This window comes from Cervus elaphus, chromosome X (assembly GCF_910594005.1).
Source record: "Cervus elaphus chromosome X, mCerEla1.1, whole genome shotgun sequence".
Taxonomy (NCBI): Eukaryota; Metazoa; Chordata; class Mammalia; order Artiodactyla; family Cervidae; genus Cervus; species Cervus elaphus.
In genome coordinates, this window is record NC_057848.1 from 138877680 (window position 1) to 138893069 (window position 15390).

The following is a 15390-nucleotide window of genomic DNA, read 5'->3' on the forward strand; positions in this document are numbered from 1 at the left end:
GATAAATGTACTGATACATCCAGATAGTGGAATATTATTCAATGTTCAAAAGAAATGAGCTATCAAGGCTCAAAAAGACATGGATGAACCTCAAATGCATATTGATAAGTAAAAGAAGTCAATTTGAAAAGGCTACATACTATATGCTAGTCTGAGACTCTCAGACTGCAAGTCCCTTGGAGTCTCAGTCCAGGGACTAGGGGATCAAACCAGTCAATCCTAAAGGCAATCAGTCCTGAATATTCATTGGAAGGACTGATACTGAAGCTGAAACTCCAATACTTCGGCCACCTGATGGGAAGAGCCAACTTACTGGAAAAGACCCTGATGCTGAGAAAGATTGAAGGCAGGAGGAGAAGGGGACAACAGAGGACAAGATGGTTGGATGGCATCACCAACTCGATAGACATGAGTTTAAGCAAGCTCTTGGAGTTGGTGATGGACAGGGAAGCCTGGTGTGCTGTGATCCATGGAGTTGCAAAGAGTCAGACACGACTGAGTGACTGAACTGAACTGAATTGGCATACTATATGATTCCAGTAACACGACATTTTGTAAAAGACTATGTCAAAAAGCTATGGAGACAATAGAAAGATCCATGGTTTCCAAGGGTGGGGTAAGAAAGATAAATAGGGAGAGCAAAGAGGATTTTTAGGGCAGTGACAATTCTCTACATGATACTATAATGATATATATATATCATCATGTGTGTGCTCCATCACTCAGTCGTGTCCGACTCACTGAGACCCCACGAATTGTAACCCATCAGGCTCCTATGCCCATGACATTTTCTGGGCAAGAATACTGGAATGGGGTGCCATGCCCTCCTCCAAGGGATCTTCCTGACCCAGGGATTGAACCTGAGTCTCCTGCATTGGCAGGTGGATTCTTTACCACTGTGCCATCAGAGAAGCCCATATATCATCATACTTTTGACCAAACTCATAGGATGTACAACACCAAAAGTTAGTCTTATTGGAAACTACAAACTTTGGATGGTTATGATGTGTCAATGTAGGTTTAGCTTTATTAAAAAATGTACCATTTATGTGAGTGACGTTGATAATGGGGGAGGTTACATATATGTGAGGGGAGGGGGTGGTTGAGAAATCTCTGTGTCTTCCTCTCACTTTTCTTGGAAACCTAAAACTGCATAAAAACCATTTTAAAAATCCAGTACATAATGAATGATTCTATTTATATAAAATATCCAGAAAAGGCAAGGTTACAGAGAAAGAAAGCATATCAATGGTTGCCAGAGATGAGGGGTGGGAGTAGGGGTTGACTGAAAAGGGGTTTGAGGGAAATTTGGGGGGAGATGGAAGCACTAGTGGTAAAGAACCCACCTGCCAATGCAGCAGACATAAGAGACGCAGGTTCAATCCTTGGGTTGGGAAGATCCTCTGGAGGAGGGCATAGCAACCCACTCCAGTATTCTTGCCTGGAGAATCCCATGGACAGAGGAGCCTGGTGGGCTACAATCCATAGGGTCACAAAGAGTTGGACAGTGCTGAAGCAACTAAGTTGCTTTGCTCTTTGATCATGAACTCCTTACTGCCAGATTCAGACCTAAACTGAAGAAAGTAGGGAGAACCACTAGACCATTCAGGTATGACCTAAATCAAATCCCTTACGATTACACAGTGGAAGTGACAAATAGATTCAAGGGATTAGCTCTGATAGACAGAGTGCCTGATGAACTATGGACAGAGGTTTGTGACATTTACAGGAGATAGGGATCAAGACCATCCCCAAGAAAAAGAAATTCAAAAAAGCAAAATGGCTGTCTGAGGAGGCCTTACAAATAGCTGTGAAAAGAAGAGAAGCAGAAAGCAAAGGAGAAAAGGAAAGATATACCCAAGTAAATTCAGTTTCAAAGACTAGCAAAGAGAGATAAGAAAGCCTTCCTCAGTGATCAGTGTAAAGAAATAGAGGAAAGCAATAGAATGGGAAAGACTAGAGATCTCTTCAAGAAAATTAGAGATCCAGGGGAACATTTCATGCAAAGACAGGCTCAACAAAGGACAGAAATGGTATGGACCTAACAGAAGCAGAAGATATTAACAAGAGGCGGCAAGAATACACAGAAGAACTATAAAAGAGATCTTCACGAACCAGATAATCATGATGGTGTGATCACTCACCTAGAACCAGACATCCTGGAATGTGAAGTCACGTGGGTCTTAGGAAGCATCACTACGAACAAAGCTAGTGGAGGTGATGGAATTCCAGTTGAGCTATTTCAAATGCTAAAAGATGCTGCTGCTAAAGTGCTGCACTCAGTATGCCAGCAAATTTGGAAAACTCAGCAGTGGTCACAGGACTGGAAAAGGTCAGTTTTCATTCCAATCCCTAAGAAAGGCAATGCCAAAGAATGCTCAAACTACCGCACAATTGCACTCGTCTCACACACTAGTAAAGTAATGCTCAAAACTCTCCAAGATAGGCTTCAACTGTATGTGAACCGTGAACTTCCAGATGTTCAAGCTAGTTTTAGTAAAGGCAGTGGAATCAGAGATCAAATTACTAACATGCATTGGATCATCAAAAAAGCAAGAGAGTTCCAGAAAAACACCTATTTCTGCTTTATTGACTATACCAAAGCCTTGGACTGTGTGGATCACAACAAACTGTGGAAAATTCTTCAAGAGATGGGAATACCAGACCACCTAACCTGCTTCTTGAGAAACCTGTATGCAGGTCAAGAAGCAACAGTTACAACTGGACATGGAACAACAGACTAGTTCCAGATAGGAAAAGGAGTACATCAAGGCTGTATATTGTCACCCTGCTGATTTAGCTTATATACAGAGCACATCATGCGAAATGCCAGGCTGGATGAAGCACAAGCTGGAATCAAGACTGCCGGGAGAAATACTAATAACCTCAGATATGCAGATGACACCACCCTTATGGCAGAAAATGAAGAACTAAAGAGCCTCTTGATGAAAGTGAAAGAGGAGAGTGAAAAAGTTGGCTTAAAGCTCAACATTCAGGAAACTAAGATCATGGCATCTGGTCCCATCATTTCATGGCAAATAGATGGGGAAGCAGTGGAAACTATGACAGACTTTAATTTTTTGGGCTCCAAAATCACTGCAGATGTTGACTGCAGCCATGAAATTAAAAGGCGCTTACCCCCTTGGAAGAAAAGTTATGATCAACCTAGAAAGCATATTAAAAAGCAGAGACATTACTTTGCCAACAAATGCCCATTTAGTCAAGGCTATGGTTTTTCCAGTAGGCATGTATGGATGTGAGAGTTGGACTATAAAGAAAGTTGAGTGCCAAAGAATTGATGCTTTTGAATCGTGGTGTTGGAGAAGACTCTTGAGAGTCCCTTGGACTGCAAGGAGTTACAACCAGTCCATCCTAAAGGAGATCAGTCCTGAATATCCATTGGAAGGGCTGAAGTTGAAGCTGAAACTCCAATACTTTGGCCACCTGATGCAAAGAACTGACTCATTTGAAAAGACCCTGATGCTGGAAAAGATTGAAGGTGGGAGGAGAAGGGGACGACAGAGGATGCAATGGTTGGGTGGCATCACCAACTCAATGGGCATGAGTTTGAGTAAACTCTGGGAGTTGGTAATGGACAGGGAGGCCTGGCGTGCTGCAGTCCAAGGGGTTGCAAAGAGTCTGGACATGACTGAGTGACTGAAGTGAACTGAACTGAAGGGTGAGTTTGAAACCTAGAATGTGGCTATGGTTGCAAATTCTGCACATTTTTAAAAAATATTGAAATGTACACTGACAATAGGTGAATTTTATGGTATGTTATACCTCAAAAAAAGCTGTAAAAATGTTTTTTACATCTGAGAAAGGTAAAAGTATTACTGCCATGCTGCTTATGTTATCACAAGTATAACAAAGATAGCTGTGACTAAGCAGAATAAAACAGAAAATGGAATCTCAATGTAGCTTACCTAATCACCTCTACCTAGTTAAATCACTTAATAGCCCAAAACCATTAAAATTTACTGAGAAACCTCCCATCCATCTTTGAAAAAATACGTTAAAACACCCTTTGAAAAACAAATAGAAATATTATTCTAAATTTCAATATCTATTTACTTGTTATTATTGTTCTTTGGTATTCACTTTGTAGATTCTAGTTTCCAAGTTTTAAATAACAAATATGAAATATATGAAGCTTTGATTTCTAGAAGCAATATTGCTCAGACTTAACCAGAAAAAGTGACATAATAGAATTTTCCATGTTAAATTCTGTTTCCCAGTTCAGCATAAATTACATTCACAAAACCAGTTACACACATATGCTTGATGTATTACCTTGCCTGACTTGTCAGCCTGACGTTAACAGTAGATTCCTTAAATAAACCAACCCCTTCAATATCGATGACCTCATCCACATCAGGCTCAGTAGCAATCAACATCATGGGAAATGTCCAGATCCCATCTGTCATGCACTCTACTTTCAGTGTAGCTTGAGACCTTGAATAGAAAAAGAGATTTATAAAGGATATTGCAGGAAAACAAGCAAAGGGAATATAGTATAGCAGATCAACGTCTAAGGCGAAAATGTAAGTAAACCTGTGGTTTCAGTAAAAAAAAACTGAAACTTTTAATTCTTTAAAAAAATGTAGATGGAAAAGGTGTGGATGGGCTGTTTATATCTCAGGAATCATTCTGTAGGTCAGAGTCCCTATTATTATCCTCCCTTTGAGGTAATTATTTCATAGGGTATCTTATTTACTCTCTAGTTATTTACTAAGAATTAGTAACATATGTAGAATTCACTCTGCAAATTTTCTGTATCCAGCATAGAATATCATATTACTTAATAATCTGAGGAGAGGTTGACAAATGGACCCAAGTGTTACACTAAAAGGTATTCCATAAGGGGATTTTCTGTTCAAACTGAAACATCATGAAAAAGTTCTTTGAACTCTTGCTTCACACAGAAAAATTAGATTTTCTGTGAAAACTTACAAAGCCTCCAAAACTGACTTAAACTGAAGCTTTAAAAAATTAAATTGCAACTGATAAATATCACAAACACTTTACAATAACATGTAATTGAATGGCAATTGAATTAATGAAGACAGTAAATATAGCCTTCTAAGCAGTTGGCTCTGAAGAAGAGTGGAGACATAGGTCAGTAGCTGACGGTGAAGAATAGTTACTCATGTGTTTGCTTGCATCGGGTGGAAATAGCTCAAATACATAGCTCAGTAGTTGCAAGCCATATCATATGTCAGAAGGGACCAAGAAATCACAATCTTCTTACATAAATCTTTCAGAACAGTTCTGGGAACTCTTAGCCTCTTTAAATTGGACTGTGAAATTATTCAACAATTTGGGGAACAGTTAGATAATATATTATCAAATTTGAAAGGTGCAGACACTAAGCCAGTTAATTCACTATTAGTAATTTCCCTCAGATATACTTCAAAGATTTCAAGAAGCAATGTGTATAAGGATGTTCAATGCTGCATTACTTATACTATAAAAAAACTGGTACCAAAATTTAAAAAATATCCCTTCAATACAGTGCTAGTAACAATAAAATGGAGTAGCCCTCATAAACAACAAAAGAGTCCAAAATGCAGTACTTGGGTGCAATCTCATAAATGACAGTTTGATACCTGGAGTAACAGGCAAATTTGGCCTTGGAGTTCAAAATGAAGCAGGGCAAAGGCTAACTGAATTCTGCCAAGAGAATCCACTGGTCAGAGCAAATACCTTTTTTCAACAACACAAGAGGCAACTTTACACATAGATATCACCAAATGGTCAATATCGAAATCAAACCGATTATATTCTTTGTAGCCAAAGATGGAGAAGCTGTATACAGTCAGCAAAAACAAAACCTGGAGCTGACTGTGGCTCAGATAATCAGCTTCTCATAGCAAAATTCAGGCTTAAGCTAAAGAAAGCAGGGAAAACCACTAGGCCAGCCAGGTAAAACTTCAAATCCCCTATGAATATGCAGTAGAGTGACAAATAGATTGAAGGCATTAGATTTAGTGAATAGTGTGGCTGAAGAACAACGGGTGGAGGTCTGTAATACTATACAGGAGGAAGCAAAACCATCCCAAAGAAAAAGAAAAGCAAGAAGGCAAAGTGGCTATCTGAGGAGGCTGAAGAAAGAAGAGAAGTAAAAAGCAAGGGAGAAAGGGAAAGGTACACCCAACTAAAAGCAGAGTTCCAAATCACAGCAAGGAGAGATAAGAAGGACTTCTTTGATGAACAATGCACAAAAATAGAGGCAAACAACAGCAGGGGAAAGACTAGAGATCTATTCAGGAAAATTGGAAATATCAAGGGAACACTTCTTCCAAAGATGTGCACAACAATGGACAAAAACAGTAGAGACCTAACAGAAGCAGAAGAGATCAAGAAGAAATGGAAAGAAAACATGGAAGAACTGCACAAAGATCTCAATGAACTAGATAGCCACAAAGGTGTGGTAAGTCACCCAGAGCCAGACATTCTGGAGTGTGAAGTCAAGTGGGTCTTAGGAAGCTCTGCTGTCTGTCAAGTTTGTGGATGCAATGCAACTCCAGTAGAGCTATTCAAAACTCTAAAAAATGATGCTATCAAAGTGGTGCACTCAGTATGTCAGCAATTCTGAAAGACCCAGTAGTGGCTTCAGGACTGGAAAAGGTCAATCCTCATCCCAATTCCCAAGAAGGGTAATACTAAAGAATGCTTAAACCACTGGACAATTGTACTCATCTCCCATGCTAGTAAGGTCATACTTAAAATCTTGCATGCTAGGCTTCAGCATTATGTGAACAAACTTCCAGACATTCAAGCAGGGTTTAGAAAAGGCACAGGAACCAGAGATCAAATTGCCAACATTCGCTGGATCACAGAGAAAGCAAGGGAATTCCAGAAAACCATCTACCTCTGTTTCATCAACTACTAAAGCCTTTGACTGTGTGGATCATTAACAAACTGGAAAACACTTTTAAAGAGATGGGAAAACCAGACCATCTTATCTGTTTCCTGAGAAACCTGTATGGAGGTCAAGAAGCAACAGTTAGAACCCTGTATGGAATAACTGATTGGTTCAGGATTGATAAAGGAGTACAATAGGGCTGTCTGTTGTCATTCTGTTTATTTAATTTATACGCTGAGCACATTATGAGAAATGCTAGGCTGGAAACAAGATAGGTGGGAGAAACATGAACAACCTCAGATATGCGAATGATACCACTCTAATGGCAGAAGTGAAGAGGAACTAAAGAACCTCTTGATAAGGGTGAATAAGAAGAGTGAAAAAGTCGATTTAAAACTAAATATTAAAAAAAAAAACAACTAAGATCATGGCATCCAGCCCCATTACTTCATGGCAAATAGAAGGGGAAAAGGTGGAAACAGATTTCCTCTTCTTGGGTTCTAAGATCACTGCAGAGGGTGACTACAGTCATGAAATCAGAAGACGATTGCTTCTTGGCAGAAAAGCTATGACAAACCTAGATAGTGTGTTGAAAAGCAGAGACATCACTCTACCAACAAAGTATGTATAGTTAAGGCTATAGTCTTCCCAATGGTCACATAACGGTTGTGAGAGCTGGACTGTAAAGACGGCAGAGTGTCAAAGAATTGATGCCTTGGAACTGTAGTGCTGGAGAAGACTCTTGAGAGTCCCTTAGACTGCAAGGAGATCAAATCAGTCCATCCTAAAGGAAATGAACCCTGAATACTCACTGGAAGAACTGATGTTGAAGCTGAAGCTCCAGTATTTTGGTCACCTGATGTAAATAGCCGACTCACTGGAAAAGTCTCTGATGCTGGGAAAGATTGAAGGCAGGAGGAAAAGGGGACAAAAGAGGACAAGGTAGTTGGATGGCATCACCAATTCAATGGACACAAGTTTGAGCAAACTCCGAGAGATGGTGAAGGACAGGGAAGACTGGCATGCTGCAGTCAACGGGGTTGCAGAGTCAGACATGACTGAGCGACTAACCAACAACAATAACAATAAAGTTGTATTACACTGAAACAGTGAAATATTATTCAGCATAATGAAGCCCATGATAACGGATATATCATCTTAAATTTATGTCCAAAATATAAAACCTAAAGCTACACCTCTCTCACACTCTCCTGTCTTAGTGAATGACCCCTATTAGCACTATTTAAAGAGCATTATTTCAATAGCTGGTCTACCCGCTTCTATTCTCGCCACTGCACAACTTTGAGCTGTTGGTTTATTTTACTTTTTCTTATTTAACTACATTTTAACCACTTCAAATTCATGTGGAATAATCACAGAAGTAAATCAGTATGTACAACTATACACAAAAGAGAATTGCTAAACTATGTCAGATTATCATACAATGCTTATAGAATTTTATGAATCACATACACAAGTTGTCATAAATCAGTCTCTAAAATATTTACCCTTTGGTCATTTCCAATTGCTTTCAGCATAAAAGATAAATTCATATCCTCATGATCTTCTGTGATCAGATCCTGGCCAAACTCTCCTCCAGTTGGTTACTTTCTCCTTTGCTTACTCTGTTAGAGAAACACTGACCTCCTTATAACTCATTGTTCATGCCAAATATTTCCTGTCCTACTACTTTGGCATTTATTACTGCCTCTATCTCAAATGGCTGCCCTGGTGGCTCAGATGCTAAAGAATCTGCTAGCAATGTAGGAGACCTGGGTTTGATCCCTGGGTCAGGAAGATGCCCTGGAGCAAGGGAATGGCTACCACTCTAGTATTCTTGCTTGGAGAATTCCACGTACAGAGGAGCCTGGCTACAGTCCATGGGGTTGCAAAGAGTCCGACATGACTGAGCGACTAATGCTTCTGTCTCAAATACCCTTCCCGGAGAAGGCAATGGCAACCCACTCCAGTACTCTTGCCTGGAAAATCCCATGGACGGAGGAGCCTGGTGGGCTGTAGTCCATGGGGTCGCAGAGTTGGACATGACTGAAGTGACTTAGCAGCAGCAGCAGCAGCGGCAGCAAATACCTGTCCAAGCTCTTCTCATCTCTAAGGTCTTTCTTCAGACATCACCTCTTCCTGGAAGTCTGTCTACCTTACCTAGTGTACATCCTTCCTAGATCTGTATTTCCCTTTATTTATTTCTTTATCAGGACAATCTGAAATGTTCTTGTTTCCTATATACTTAATTCTCTTTTATTTCTCACTCTCACTAGACTAAATATTCTAAAAGTGCAGGAATTTTGTCTCTTTTGAAGATGCTAAACAATTTTTAAATAAATGAGTAAACATGCCAAATGACAACACTGAGTGATTTCATTCATCAGCCAATTCTCTGAGCACGTAGGAAGCCACTGAGTCAACCTTTTTGGCCCACAGTGAGGAAGACCACTCAGTTACAAGGATGGCACAGTGAATCATTTTATAGTCAATACTGTGGGTTCCTAACAATGTACATATATGGTATTCCCTATGTCAAATTGTCTGTCTCAAATCCTATGAAAGAGAACTTTGGGTTCTCATTCTGTTCATCTCTTGAGCAGATAAAAAGTTCCAGGAAAATGTTGAGCTGATATGATTATTATTTCTAAACATTCCTTAAGACAAATGACATCTGTAATTTCTCTATTAAAAAAAGTTCAGACTTGTGTTAACTTATAATCATCAGACTGATTCATGACAATATCAACTGCTAATCTCTTTAAGTTTTAGTATTAGACCCTTGATTTTTATCTAAAAATGAGTGGTTGTAGTGGTTTAGTTGCTCAGTCATGTCTGACTCTTGTGATCCCATGGACAGAGGAGCCTGGCAGGCTACAGTCCATGGGATTTTCCAGACAAGAATACTGGAGTGGGTTGCCATTTTCTTCCCCAGGGCATCTTCTCAACCCAGGGATCAAACCCTAGTCTCCTGCATTATAGGCAGATCCTTTACTGACTGAGCTACCAGGGAAGCCCTAAAAAATAGTGGATATATGTATATATAATTGATTCACTTTGCTGCACAGCAGAAAGTAACACATTTTAAATCAACTATACTCCAAAAAAATTGAAAAAGTAAAGAAAAAAAAAGGTCAAGGTCTTAAGGAATAATATTCTTGTTTTTTTTTTAATTTTTTTTCTTGTCTTGTTTTTACTATATTTTATTTTTTATAAAAACACATTTAAGGCTCTGACCATTACTCTTATTATTTCAGCACTAGTCTATGAAAGGATAAACATGAAAAATTACCTTGTTTTTACTGTTGTGCAACAGTGTTATATTTTCCTTAACAAACCCATGAAAATTTTGTTGTCTTTTTTTTACCTTGTCAATCAGGAAGAGAAGAATTAAATTTGATGCTTATTTAGATTATCTAGGTAAAGTATGATTTGGGTATAATTATTTTCTTGTTCTTTTTTCAAAATTTAAAGCTATTGGTGTTATTTATTTTTGTTTTTTTATCATTTAATGGTATGTCTTGCAGTAAACCATCCCAAATACATATGGAAGAAGGAATGACAAAAACAAATGAGTATGTGTGCATAAAATAGAATTATTAAATTACATGAGAACACCACAAGACACTCACACAAATTTATAAATCATGAATATAAGTTGTCCTAAATCAGTTTCTCAAATATTCACCAAGAAGCTCTAAACCCACCAAATGTGGAACAAATATAAATTCACATTGATTCTGTTCATACTCACTAATGATAACATTTTCCCCTTCTGGTTTTTTTTTTTCCCATTTATTTTTATTAGTTGGAGGCTAATTTCTTTACAATATTGTAGTGGTTTTTGCCAGACATTGACATGAATCAGCCATGGATTTACATGTGTTCCCCATCCCGATCCCCTCTCCCGCCTCCCTCTCCATCCCATCCCTCTGGGTCTTCCCAGTGCACCAGCCCTGAGCACTTGTCTTATGCATCCAACCTGGGCTGGTGATCTGTTTCACCCTTGATAGTATACTTGTTTCAATGTTTTTTGCTGGTAATTTACCTGTCACTGAATCAACATCATACTAAACTAAATGTGAAAAAATACTAACAAATAAATGTTTAGTCGCTAAGTTGTATCCGACTCTTTGTGATTCCATGGACTGCAGCCCACCAGGCTCCTCTGACCATGGAATTCTCCAGGCAAGAATACTAGAGTAGGTTGCCATTTCCTTCTCCAGGAGATCTTCCTGATGCAGGGATCAAACCAGTGCCTCTTGCACTGGCAGGCAGATTCTTTACCACTGAGCCACCAAGGAATCCCATAGAAAACTATGAAAATTTTTAAAAAGCCCATAGAAAACTATGAAAATAATGTTTAATGTGTACTTTCTTCTTACAATCTGATTTTATCACTGTTTCCCTGCTATCTTTTAGTTATTAGATTACATTCTCAAAGCCACTTTAAATACACACATGGGTACATTGACTGCATAGTTAAATTATAGGAATGGTTAAAAGCACAAGTAATACTGTCAATTGTTTTTTCATGGTCAGGCAGTATTTTGTGCTTATTTGCAGTTCTAATCAGTGTCTCTGCATCAAGACATAAAATCCTGTTTCAGATGTGACCTAGAATACAGCATGTGTAGGTGCTAAGTATCAGTTGCATAAAAAGTAAATATAAAGACACTGGACGAGGTTTTCCAAAGGACAGATATTCAAAGCTTACTATTCTCACAGACTCTAGTGTGACCCTCTTATACTTTACCTTTAGTACAATGCTATGGTTTTGAATGGTAAAATGGTAATGACAGCAATTGCAAAGGAGGGCACTCAGCATTTGCAACATTTGAACTGGTTCTGAGAAGCAGTATGGAGAAATACCATGTTGCCAATGTATAGCGCCAAGTCTGCAATTAAAAAATTTTTTCAAAGTAGACAGCCCTGTTTTGCTAATAGCATATTCTAATGACCTTGGGGAGGTCACAATTCCTGAAGGACATCTCAGATTTATAATAATTTGGACTGTTCTTTTTCATCAGAATACTTTTCACAGCTGGATAGCTAGAAATAATCTATTTACCTAAATGGCATCAAAGAAGTAATGCAACTGACAAATAGAAAGATGGAAAGAAAAAGACCACATTATTTAGTTTAAAAGAGTAATAATATTGTTTAAAGAAATTAGGGTTTGTAAAAGCAGGTTTACCTCGCTGGTTTCTTTGGTGTAAATATCAGATTGAAGACCAATGTTATCTGTTCATTCTTAGCATTATAAGATTTTTTGATCAAATATATAGCCACGCAGGATTCCAAACTATCCTCTTCAACTTCAGATTCAAATTCAATGTCATATTCAAATTCACGTTTCATAGGTACATCTAAGAAAATCAAGATTTAAATGCATTTTAATTCAACTAAATATGTATAGGTTGAAAATCAATTATACGTCAGCAATAATCATGCACAGGTATTTAGAGTGAGGGAGAGGGTATATGTTATTTAGCTTTGTGTTCATAATACCTAGTGTGTTACCAGGTATATAATAGTATTCAGTATGCTTTTAAGAGTTAAATAAATGAATGGATATAAAAAATAAATGCACCTACTATCCTTAATCCCACCATCCTTAAAATTCAGACTAATAAAATAAGAAACAGACAAGTGGAAACTAAAAATTAATATTTACTATAAACGCAAATAATATGATATGCTGTATATAAAATATATTAAAAGCTTATAGACTTATAATTGATAAAGAAAGATTTGAATTAAGACTAAACAATATTAAAATAGTATCCCAGTCTATTAAGGCAGGACTTTCAAGCTCTGGGATATTTTAACAAAAGAGAGAATTCTTCATTTTTTAGTCTTGAGGTATTATAGACAATATGGTTAACCATGTTTTCTTAACCAGTAGTTTACCAGAAGAAAGTCAGTTATAGCAGGGTTTTGTTAGGTATATGTGAAAAATATTCAAGACTGGTGTGTAGAACAGAAGCATAATCATCAATATTATTTATGCTCCATGTCCATATAAGGAGCCCAGACTGCAAATCAAGAAGTTTGTGGCATATAGATCATGAAAGAGAGGTCCAGAGAACCATCACTGCGGAGATAATTTCTAAAGTCTGTCTCTAATGTGCAAAGGTAAAAGTGATCCTTTGATTCACAGAACTGATGACCACCTCTCTCCCACTAATCCTAGCAGAATTCAGACCACTTTTCAGAAGTGGCTGATCATAATTTCTGCCATAGAACTCTGAAAAACAGCTTGGCTGTAACAATCCCAAGTCACATTTAATAATTACTCAGTAAATCTTATTAATGTAAAATAATGGACTGACCCATAACCTTACAAGATCTTTTTCTTTTTTTCATGTGTAAGAATAAATCTCAGACCTTCTGAATTGCTAGCTTTCATCCTGTTGACCAAATTGGCAATTGTTCCTATCGATAACCATTCTTTGTTGTAGCAAAATCAATATGTCTACATTTAATATGTTGATTTGTTCTGGGGATGGGATATGGAAATGTTCCATTGGAAGCCATGCTCCATACTGAGAAGCAGCATTTAAGAGTTTTAGAGTGTTTAATGGGAGATGAAATTTCCACTGCATTCAAATAACATATTTTTCAAAGCAAATACTATTGAGATCTGCATCTGTTTCTGCTTAATTATTGAAGCCTTTATGGGAATGGCTGTGTCAGAATCAAGACAGGAAATGAGAAGCTAAATTTAGTTTCAGAACCATTGAACCCCCTGTGGGGAATCTGTTACTATAGATGTCATAATTCCAATCCTGAGAAGATCCATTGGTACAAAACACAGACCTGATTATCCACAAGGGGACAGGGGTCACGCAAGTAGGAACCATATTAGTACTTTTTACACTTTACATATTTCCCTTGTTTTAACTGGAAAACAGTGATATGAACACATAAGGAAGAGAAACAGAATCAGGTGGTACAAAATCCTAACAAACTGACATTCTGCATTGTGTCTTCAAGCTAACAAAGTAGAGTCTCTGCATTTTATTTGAAAAGTCATATTATCAAGTTAAAAGCGTACCTTCTGCAATGTTCCCAACTTGGAGAGAATCTGTATAGTATGTGTATTGGGTTGATCAGAGCTAAGTCAGTGAGACCAGTGTAAATTAGTTATCATCTGATTGTTGTATAAAATTAATTACTCATGACAAATATAGCTCGTGACTTTGAGAGAACAAATGCACACTTCTAAAAAACATTTAAATAAATGTAGTTTATCTTATGGAGAAGGCAATGGCACCCCACTCCAGTACTCTTGCCTGGAAAATCCCATGGACGGAGGAGCCTGGTAGGCTGCAGTCCATGGGGTCGCTAAGAGTCGGACCCGACTAAGCGACTTCACTTTCACTTTTCACTTTCATGCACTGGAAAAGGAAATGGCAACCCACTCCAGTGTTCTTTCCTGGAGAATCCCAGGGACGGGGGAGCCTGGTGGGGCTGCCGTCTATGGGGTCGCACAGAGTTGGATACGACTGAAGCGACTTAGCAGCAGCAGCAGTTTATCTTAATATAGATTACTATTTCAAGTCATAAGTTCATACTCCTTAGGACTACTGTAATAAATTTTTTGACACAGGAGGGAAATTCTGTTTCTTGTTTGTTTTAAACACAAACCCTTAAAAAGACATTTGAACTCACGAAATTAAGGGTCAGGATAAATATATATTTAATTTCAATTGTGTTTTAATAGAAATTGAAATATTTACTAACCTCTTTTTTTCTATCTTATATAATGGCTATCACATGCTTGTTTAAAAGCACTTCCCATTTTCAATGGTTTCCCATTCTGTGAAAGTTTTCATGAACTGCTCACTAAGACCTGTAGATTTTGCCCCAGTTAAACTTCCTAGCTATGGCAAAATTCATAAATATGAGGCAGATAATTTTGTTTACTTATCAAATATCTAAACATACTTTTAAAACATTTTTCTTATCATTTATATTTACATTTCTTTTTTCATTTGGTGAATAATAACTGAAAACTTTCCTTGAAATGACAAGTAAGGTTCTTGTCCCTTTGGAACTTATAACTGGGAGGAAAGAATTGCCAATAAACTACCAATGATACCGCAACGCTTTCAATGATGACTGTGAGAACGGCTACTATGGAGAAGCAGAAGCGGCTATGAGAGCTCAGGTCCTGGGAACTTAACTGCTAAGGTCCTGAGGAGGAGACCAACATACCAAAGTTAAAAAGAAAGTTGATAAGGGCCTCCTGCATGTAGACAAAGAAAATGCCTCTTAGGCATCAGAGCAGCATGAGGGAATTTTCCACAGTGGGAATTACCTCAGCGTCTTTGGGAAAGAACTTAAGCAGGTGGAGCAAAAGGGAGTGGGATGAAATTTCCAAGAGATGAAATGGGCATAATGGGCAAGACCATGCAGGGTATGGTGACGATTTGGGACTTCTAAGAATAGCAAGAACCTATGGAATGTTTTAAATATGGAAGTGATGTGCTTGTTTAATGGTAAAGTGAGCAAAA

At 37.9% G+C, this 15390-nt stretch overlaps 1 protein-coding gene across 1 annotated transcript in view; it reads right to left on the bottom strand.

Annotated features, from left to right (window-relative positions):
- Positions 1-15390, bottom strand: part of CFAP47 (cilia and flagella associated protein 47) — a 479971-nt gene that overhangs the window by 31206 nt on the left and 433375 nt on the right. The window contains exons 61-62 of the mRNA XM_043897451.1: positions 12066-12237; positions 4294-4455 (exon numbers count right to left, since the gene is read on the bottom strand). Of these exons, the coding sequence (XP_043753386.1) occupies positions 4294-4455; positions 12066-12237 (334 nt within the window). The remainder of the gene's footprint in view (positions 1-4293; positions 4456-12065; positions 12238-15390) is intronic.